At 31.3% G+C, this 10,609-nt stretch overlaps 1 protein-coding gene across 1 annotated transcript; it reads right to left on the minus strand.

Annotated features, from left to right (window-relative positions):
* Positions 1-640: 640 nt before the first annotated feature.
* Positions 641-1,981, minus strand: LOC134271368 (uncharacterized). The gene has a single exon (XM_062753585.1). The coding sequence runs from the start codon at positions 1,979-1,981 to the stop codon at positions 641-643; it is 1,341 nt and encodes a 446-aa protein (XP_062609569.1).
* Positions 1,982-10,609: the final 8,628 nt, after the last annotated feature.

Consider the following 10,609-nt stretch of genomic DNA (forward strand, 5'->3'; position numbering starts at 1 on the left):
GCTTTCGAGAATGTTTCTGTAGGCTTAATTGTGATCTCGACAATTTTTTAAATGTTTTAAAATTTCTGTCGGTTGGCTCTTTTAATGGAGTGCCATTCGGCATTCCTGTCGCTTTGAAACGGGCGATCCGGTCTTCTTGAGTCTTCGGACTTCCCCTCTCGATGTCGATTTCACTTGTCGATTTTCTTAGGCCTATGTCGTAAATATCGTAATTTTGCACACGTGTTGGTCATTTATACAATATAGAAAGATTTTTTATTTAAAAATAAATATAGTTAAACATATCAATCATAAAAACTTTAAAAACTTCTTTGTAAATTGTTATCAGTTTGAATTTTACGACATGTCTAAGTACGAAGACCCACTTGGGGTAAATTGATCAGAAGAATTCATCCTTAATTTATTATTTTTTATTATTTTTTTTTACGAAGAAACCAAGAACAAAAACTATATATTATGTTCACAAACGAACAATAGAACATTGAATCGATATTACGAAGCGAAATTACTTACATCTGAACTTATATAACAAGCAATCAGATTAAAAATTAATAACTTCATCAGCAAACAGCGCTTCTATTAAATGGTAACATTTTCTTAAGGTATTTACATGATTTAATTTTTTTTCTTTGTTATGGTTTCACAGCAGATATTTGATTTTCTTCACTTTTCCATTTCTAAACTGAGCAACGAACAGATAATCATTTGAATCTATACACAGTCCCATGGGATCACTCAGGCTACATTTTATATAACAGAGGAACTGTCCATCCTGGTCTATGATGTGTACACAGTCATTGTTATCATCAGCTGTAAGGATGTGACTCTGACTGTCCGTGGTGATTCCTCGTGGACTGAATGGTCTGTTCTTTGGAGAAGGAGTATGTCCAGTGTACCTGAATCTCAGTTTCCCTGTCTGATTGACTACCACTATTACTTCAGCTTTATGGTCAGATACACAGATATCCAGGTTCCTGTTCTCAGTAATGTGTCTGTAGTAAAAGCCCATGGAATAGAGAGGTTTACCTTGATCATCAAACTGAATCGTTTGTTTCTTTGTGGAGCCGCAGTAACGGACAACCTTTGATTGTTTTTCTCGAACATTATACATGATAACTAGCAAATCAAAAGAGATCGTTATACAGACACTGTAAGGACCCCATTTTTGTGTTTTGATTATCTCTTCTATTCCTTCATTCTTCACAATAATTACTGTCTTATCCATGTGATCGGTATAAACTAGATCTCCATTTTTCGTTACTGCTAAGTCATAGAGTTTGTTTCCTGACTTGGTTGTGATTGACTTGAGTAGTGATCTCTGATTGATGCTGAAGAGTTTCATGGTGTTGTCAGTTCCACTTGTCCAGATTTCTTCATCACTCTTACAGGCCGCATTGAGTAGGTTTTCATACCCGGTGTCTATGGTGGTGACAGTCTCTGGTTCATCAAGCAGCTGTTTGACTGGAGGAGAGGATCCAGCTTCTGGTGATATCTGTGTTGTCCTCATGCTGTAGCCATGTTTTTCTAATGTCATGAAACTTGGGGCTAAGACGCCGAAAAGTTTTCTGATCTCTTCTTCTAGGATTTTACCAGGTGTAAATTTTGGTAACGACGGCAAAATTTTTTGCGGAAGATTTTTATATTTGTCTATAGTGGTTGTAAGATTAATTGCTAAGAGCTTTGTTATGTCATTATAATCAACAAAAGCTTCAATCGAACTGATTTCATTCTTAATATCAGAAATTGTAACGGTTATTTCATCCAGATGTTTCTGCAAAGTTTTCAACTGTTTGATTTTCAAATCATGAACTTCATCTTGAAGGTTCGTCACATGTTTCCTTATTTCTCTGTGCAAGACATCTCCCTGTTCTTCTATGGCAGCTGAAAGATCTTCACAATTCTTTTCTATCTGACTTATTCCGTTTTGTATGTCAGAGGCAATGTCCATATATGTTGGACATATCGTCTCCTTTAGTTCCATTTGTTTATTTATAATCTTTTCCTTTCTTTCATCAAGAACTTGTAGGATTTTTGATAATTTATGGCCTAAATGTTGATCTGAAGCAACGCATGTGGCACACACAGGAATATCACATTGATTACAGTACATTTCACATTGTTCTTTGACATGAGATGCACATCCAGGGTAGAGGGGTGTGGTTTTGCGCAGATTGCTTGTAACAATTTCATGTTTCTTGGACTTATCAGAAATCGTATGTTCTCCCACACAGGCCTTACACAGGTTGACAAGACATGTATCGCAGTGCATCTGTACCACAGCGGTCTCACACAGGTCACATCGCATCACATCTTGGGCACTGGTACGGGGTCCATGATTCAATTTTTTTACCTAAAATTGAGGAAATAAATAACATCGTTAGGGCGTTAAATATTCTTACATCACCTTAAAAAATGATTAAATTAAATGACTAAAAATTGAAACGGTCCTTTTGTCTGTAACAAAGTCCAAGTTGCATTAATACCCCCTGGTATATGTGCAAATTGAACTGATAAATGTAATGAAAAATTCAATGATTAAGGGTGTATATGTTATAAACAAATAAATTATTTACAGGGTATATGTTGTGAACAACCAATTATTCATGTAATTCACAAATGTAATTCACTTAAATCCCTACCAGGTTAAGAATCTGATTAGGAAAGTACTAGTCACGATTAAAAAGTACAGTTTCACTATAACGACAAAAATCATTATGAAGAAATCAGCTGAGGAATATGAATCAAATCCAACCTCTTTCTAATTTGACATTCCTGTGAAATACACATGTATTACAAAATCATTATATCCTCTCGAAAGGGAGTTGGAGTGAATAAATGATATAAATTTGTGTGTGCTAGTTTGTGTGTGCTAGTTTGTGTGTGCTAGTTTGTGTGTGTTAGTTTGTGTGTGCTAGTTTGCTCTTGTACGAAACGGAATAGCCGTCATTGGGATCTATGGATATTTGCATTTAAGTTATTTGGAATATTAAAATATTCAAAACTGACGTATGATTTTGAAAAATTTCTTCATTAGGAAGGGAACTATGAACATAAGTTTGATTACCACTTGTAGAATTAAATCCAATTTCTTGTAAAATACAATTTATATAATGAACCTTACAAATGAAGACAATGTTGTTTCCTGCTTTTTTTTCAGTAGGGACCAGTACGTACTGATCATGTAAACTATCTAATTCTTTTTCCACTTCTGGATTATTGAATACAGAAGGATAGATTGTTTTCATTTTGCTCCTCAGTCTTTTAATACATTATTTTAACATGGATCTGATTCATTTAATCCATGAACGATTTGTGAAATAAGCCCTAGATAATAAACAAAAATTGTTTGTATTTTTAATTCAGCTTTACTTTGATATTATATTTATTGCAGCTGTCTCTGTTGAGAATAGCAATCTAAATCTCTAAATTAATTAAGTTATCCGCTAATTGCCATTGCCTTTGCTTATGCGGTATGAAAATTTCAGTTCTAGTATTTGAAAATAAAATTGAAACGAGAAATAATATGCTATTCATTGTGAATGAAACATGTAGCCACATTAATTTTCTTTGAAAGGTTTCAGAATGTTTATATGACCGTTGTTTAGAAGTGCCTTGTTTAGAGAATCAGGAATGTAATTTGTAATATATGCTTTGGTGTAAACTCCCAATTATGTTATTTGATAATTAATCTAATTTTTACATAAGAATTTAGAAACGCCTTTTATTAATTTAATTCAGTATAAGTGGCCTATTATATCACTTTTCAGTTTAAAAAGTGTGGCAATATATGAACATATATTTACATTTACTTTGTTTGACCCTAATAGAAAGCATTGTAAAATTACAAGTGATAAATACACATAACACACAAGACCAAATCACCGAAGTCTGTCTGGCGTATGAATAAAGGGACTACGCCATTACAGTTAAAACAAAGCGAAAACTTCATGTTTTTTTATACTATTCATTTGTATTTCTTTGTTGCTAAATATAGTTTATCATTTTAGATTGAAAAATTAAGAAAACTTGATTACTGTTATCTGTTTTAATGTGTACTATTTTTGTTTGCGGATTTTGGTTTGTTTGCAAACAAACTCTGGCGGAAAACTTGGATAAAGCTGTCCCAAAAGCTGTTCTATCAATTGTAATTTACATGAAGGATAAAGCGGGAATTTTATTTAAAAAATTTGAAATTGTGGAAAATTTAGGGGCTAAAAAATGTAAATATAAGCATTGAATTATCATTTTTTGAAAGATGCAGTCTCATAACTGCAATGGTGTGTGCAAACAAATTTTCATAACGCGCGTTACTCAATTTGTTTGCACACACCATTGCAGTTATGAGACTGCATCTTTCAAAAAATGATAATTCAATGCTTAAGTAACCACTAAAATGTGCCTATCATAGACCAATTATGTCACTAAATAAGTTTAATTTGCTGAGAAAATCAAACTGAATTTAATCATTCTACATAAATATTTTCTTAAAGCCATATATGGCGTATGTACAATGAAAATTATAAGACTAAAATTATAAGAACTTATTATTTGTATCATTACTTCATATAAAGATAGAACTTTTCCGTAAATTACAAAATCTAAGTCAATTGCGTTATAAAGATATCACAATTTAATTTGGATTCTCGGAATTTTCTCCGACTCGGAATAAAATACAAAAGATTTAAATAACACATTACAGAGAAGAAAAAATCGTATTATTATATGAAACGTGGTTTTCTCCGTGTTCAGAATTGTATGAAAAGCTTTAATTTAAATGTACTTACTTTATTTCTTTACTTAATTTTGTATTTTTCAAAAATATAATTTTTGATCAGTTACGCCATATATGGCTTTAAATTTTCCTTCATTTTAATCGTAAATAATTTGTTATCTGATTCAAATTGCATTATTCGCTTGTGTATTCAAGAAAGAACATCAAAAGAAACATACTGGCAATCTAGACATCGATATTTTTTTTTTTTACCAAAACAAATTATCTGCACCGATTATTCATCTACACCGATATGTATGTATACTGCAATATGACAATTACAGAGGTATTGGGTAAAGAAATAAGCTTTGTCAATAATTCCTAGACCAACCTAGAGGATCAACTTTTTTTGAAATTTCTAAATTAGTGACGTTTTACAATAACTTTCATCAAAAGAAATCTCTAGGGCAGAAATACAAAATATATGAAAAATGTCATAATTTGGCGCTTTTCCAACAAGCTTTCAGAGTGTCTCTCAACAAATTTTATTTAAAACAAACTAGGAATCGTAACGGTAAACATTCGATTTTTAATCTTAAAACAATAAATGTAATAGTAAAAATTAATTCAAGAAAATTATCAAAATATCTTAGGTAGTAATAATTAGACTTGGACTAGTTAAATTTGTACAGATTACAAGGAAAACGACAAAAATTTGCATACGAAAACAGAAAACTTTCTTTACATTAAGGACGTTCGATCCTGAGATTTTGAGCGTAATTTTGTCCTGTTCTTTTTTTTTCTTTTTTTTTTTTTTTTTAAATTCTGCATTATTTTTAAGTTCTAACATTAAATCTGAATTCTACAGTGCAAATTTAACTATATTCAAATAATTTAATTTTAGTTGTAACACGTCATTTGATTGGTTAAACGGTGTTATCCATTTTGTATAGCATAACTTGCCTACGTCACATATTACTCCGCATGACGTTAATTTTAAAATAACGCTGAATATTAAACCTTTTTTCCGGAGGAAATATTGTCTTATTGTCTACCCAGAAATTAAATTATAAGGAATGAAGCTTATTTCAACTTACATTGTATGTTATCCGATATACCAAAACTTTACTATAGTAAATATTTTCTGAAAATCCGGGGAAAAATTGAACCAATATTAACGTAAAAATTACACTTTTTTAGTGATATCTAAAAAATTACATTATATACCCCCTCTTTTGATGTTCTTTTCTAAATATTCAAGATAAATTTGGCTTATTTGCTTAAAATCAGAAAAAGTTTCAGACTTTAAAATTATAATTTTCTTGCTTATTAAATTTCAATGCCAGAAAAATCACTTTTATTAGTGCAGAAAGGTCAAATTATTGATTGTGCGAAGCAATTTAAAACTTTTTCTTAGTCGCAATTTTTAAGAGTCTTTTTTAAACAAACTCAAGGTTCATTCTGTTTCATGCTTTAATTGGATAAAAATATTGGAAAGAAAACGTCGAAAATTTAATTTTTAATTAAGACACAAATTTCCGTGCAAAAAGGTCATATCAAAATGTACTGTAGGGCCAAAAGAAGCGTATTGACCCCCATTTTTTGATTTGAATTTTAATTATGCTATGTATATAAAAACTAAAAATATACTTGGCAAAAAAGGTTTAAGACTTTAAATATCAGGATCGAACGTCGTTAAATACGAGTGAAAGATTTCGAGAGGAACATTAAAAAATAAAAAATACATTTTAGGGATTTATCAATTATGTCATTTCTTTTCAAAATTAATCAAAAATATTATTTTTCTTTATTGTTCCAACTATCTGATTGGCTCAAACTGGATCAAATGACCAAGTATAAAAAGTTTTAAAGACTGAATGTTTCTATTTTATAAATTCATAAACCTGCTGTTTCTACTTCTGTGAAGCAACAATAGTGCTGACGTCACAATAGTCTTTATAAACTGGATGTTTCTAAAAACAAATACTGCAGCTGGTTTTCATGATAATGACGTCATAATGCAAATGACATAACAATGCCTTGTATGAAAAGGTACTGAGCATTAGAAAGAATTTTAAGACATTTCTTATTTACTGTTAAAAAATAATAAAACGATTGTAGCCTTTTGATTCGGTACAATCCCTCGATATGTAGACCTTAGAGAAAGCATGTCGACCGAGCACGAAGTGCGAGGTCGACATGCTTTCTCTAAGGTCTATATATCGAGGGATTTTGACCTCAACAAAAGGCTATAATTGTATATTATACATAAATCGCATGCATGAAATTTCTTTGTGTTATTTATACATAGATAAAATTCCACATCTAAAACATTCTCCATGGCACCTGTTCCAACCTCTGATGTTTTGGAGGTCCGTGTTTGCTCTGCTCCTATTTTGTATTATTTTATGGACTTTTGATCTTGAATACCGTTCGTTATCTCCATATGTTTTACCCCTCCTCTATCGTAAAATTTAAAATGTGTATTGCTACTAATAATATCACCCAAAGAAAAAAAGCAAATCTAAATCAAAAATTATTTCAAAACTACAATAAGTATAAATGTCATTGCAGAAAAATTATTAATGAGTCAAAAAAAGAAATGAAATCCATGCTTTTAAATTAAACACAATTTAAGTTTTATCTTCCAAGTAAAATGATACTCAAATAATTATATTTGAAAAAAAAAATCTTTTTTTAACTGAAAAATGAACAATAATATAAATAATCTTTTAACTATTACCTGATTTTGATGTCTGCATGTCTATCGTGTTCATCAAGTTCTCTTTTCTCTTCACGTGACCCACAAACCTACATGTATTCTTAAACTTCCTGGTCTATGAGTAGCGTATTTAACATCAGAGTCACAAAGCAGACTTCATCATTTATTTTTTTACAGATTATAATTTATGTACTTATTAGGAATGCAAGTATGTGTTTACAAAGTAGCATATTCCGCTTCTGTAATATTTTAATATATAATTATGATATAAATTTCCTTGTACAGAGTTTATTTTGCTTTCTTTATAATTTAAAGACTCTCATAAAATTTTATATTTTTATGCCATCAGCGAATGTGCTCAGCCAATTTAAATAAACCTGTCTTGTTTTATATTTTTTAACCCAATTGTAACTTCCTCTGTAAAACTGTTATTTAAACACCTTGAGATATAAAAGGGCTGATACCAGACGAAATTTCAAAAGGTTATTTATTTCTTTTCCTGAACTAGGATTGAAAAGACACTGTTCGGATATTTTTGTGAATATTTTTATAAAAATTCCAAGGAACTTTTGGACCATTTAAAATCTCAAGATTTTTTCCAAAATCAGCAGCTTAAAAACGACTTTTCAACTTTTTTATATACCAAACCATTCCCAACGATAAATTTAAGTCCAGACTTTTCGATATCATTGACAGCTGCTTTTTCAATGAAAATAGAACTTGTAAATTTACCTACATTGTCATTCGTCATTTGCAAAATTACAATGTATTTTGTTAAATACATTTTGATTGTACACACAAGTACCCCGAAGTTGACATCAAAAAGATGCTTCAGTTTCTGATTGACAATATCTATGTGTATTTTGGTGACCAGGTTTTTCCAGCAATCTATGGAATTCCCATGGGTACCCAATTGCGCCCCGTTATTAGCAGGCCTATCTTTGTATTCATATAAAGCAGAATTGTACATAATCTTATGCGTGAAAAGAAGAAAATACTTGCTGTGGACTTCAACTCGACATTTAGATATAGCGATGATAAATTAACAATTGTAATTTCCATTCTTATTTCAATGATATATACCAGTGAGAATGATATAAAAGATATCACAGAGTTTGATATATTACTTGAAAATGACGTTAATGGTAATCTCGTAGAACAACCAAACTTTATGATAAACGTGATGACTTTTACTTTTCTACTTCAACTTCCCTTACTTATGCAAGTTTATTTATCTCATTTGACTCGATATGCAAGAGCATGCTCTACGTATGAACAATTTCTAAAAGGAGGTATATTATTGACAAACAATTTGATGAAACAAGAATTGCAGCAGTCTCGTTAAAAGTCATCATTTCGTAAGTTCTATGGTCGATGCAATGATCTTCTCAGCAAGTTATCATTGGGTCAAATGCTGATTGACGTTTTTCATATTAATTGTTAGTCCATTATTTAAAAACTGAATTGACGACAGATTTTTCCGTTTTTTCCCAAATCATGACAAGGAGCACACGGCGGGTGTGACCAGTCGGCAGGGGATGCTCACTCCGCCGTAGCACCTGATCCCATCTCTAATGTTTTGGAGGAAGAAAAAAAAAGAAATTTTGTTTAGAAAGATGTGTGAGTGCAAGATCATTTAAAGCTACAGAACTGTAGCACTCTGCTTGAGAATACTCTGAATGTGAATTAAAAGGGTATTACGTAAATTCAACCTGCATATAAGTCTTTCCTTACAATTTTATTGAGTGATGTGTACAGCTTTTCTGATACCTTTCTGACAGCTGATAAATTTCATTTAAAGCTATATATGCCGTATTAGTGTTTTATTTTAAAAGTAATAAATATATGTGGTGTCTCATCAAGTAACATAAGTTATATACTTTCTGCAAATAAGACAATTCCACTCCATCACTTTTAAAAGTTATGAAATATTATTTGGTAAAAATTATTTTCTCTCCGTGTCGGATAAAAAACCGCCTCTTATTGAAATATTCAAACAATGGTCCAATCTCGTGAATGAACCGAAAAGCATGATGGTCTGCTACGGTTTTACTACAAACATGTGAGTTAGGGATTGTCAATACTGAGAGCACCTCAGAGTTGGTTGCTTTTTGTACCGAGGAATAATCACGTGCAATTGTTTTTCAATGGACATTTTCGGTTGGGTGAACTTCTACAGCTGTCAGCGACTATGGATAAAGAAGTGTGGAAACCATGTTGTGCCAAAATGAAATAACCAAAACAAACAAATGATATAATTTGATCAATCAAAATGGTTATTAGATACATTCGATTCTGCATTTCTTAATGGTTCAAAACAACAAAAAGTATTCCACAGAATATCATATATAAATCTGCACGTCAATATACCGAATGCCAAAACCAGAATACTACTAGATAATATAATTATATTCTTTACATGTGAACCACAGTATTTCTGACCCCTTGAAAAAAATATAAAAAATGTTGCAAGTAGGTTATCAGCATTGGCTCGGGCTAATTCGAAAGTGAAATTTGGAGTTTGGCAGTAAATTGTAGTGAATGAATAAAATTTAGTAGTGAAAGATATTGGAACCTATTTTACTTGTCAGATTTCTTCGAACTAGTTGATTTTTATTCTAACTCTTCTATTCCCCCACCCAGTTTAAAAAAAAAAACGATGCTACCTTAATGAATTAATTTTTCTTAATGGTGTTCATCGAAATGCTTGGTTGTGCTCTCAAACTGGAATAGTTTTTAGAGGCCTGGAATTCCTTGACCAATTTTATTTTATTAGCCCAACTATATTTCTAAGAAGGCAAGATGTATGGTATGTAAGTTTCATCTATATATGTTATGTAGTTCATATTAAAAAACGAAAGGGGATAATTGACGATATCCCATTCAGGGTGTAAACATAGCAGTTTAAATTACGTTCCATACATTGTATTTGACATAAAATATCTTTTGCGCATAATATGCGCTCCATACTGAAGATCGGTAAATGTTCACCCAACCGAAAATGTCCACTAGCAGTACAGCACGGGGAAACTCTAAACAAACGGACCTATACAATGGAGTGGGGAAAACTTTAATTTTCATCATTGTTAATCATTTGTATGCAAATATGAGCATGGGATCATTAGATAATAATGTACATAATGCATCAAGTCTTTCTGAGAGCGATTTAAAAAACT

Source organism: Saccostrea cucullata, unplaced genomic scaffold (assembly GCF_032062105.1).
Source record: "Saccostrea cucullata isolate Sc308-1 unplaced genomic scaffold, CSIRO_AGI_Scuc_v1 ctg8756, whole genome shotgun sequence".
Classification (NCBI taxonomy): domain Eukaryota; kingdom Metazoa; phylum Mollusca; class Bivalvia; order Ostreida; family Ostreidae; genus Saccostrea; species Saccostrea cuccullata.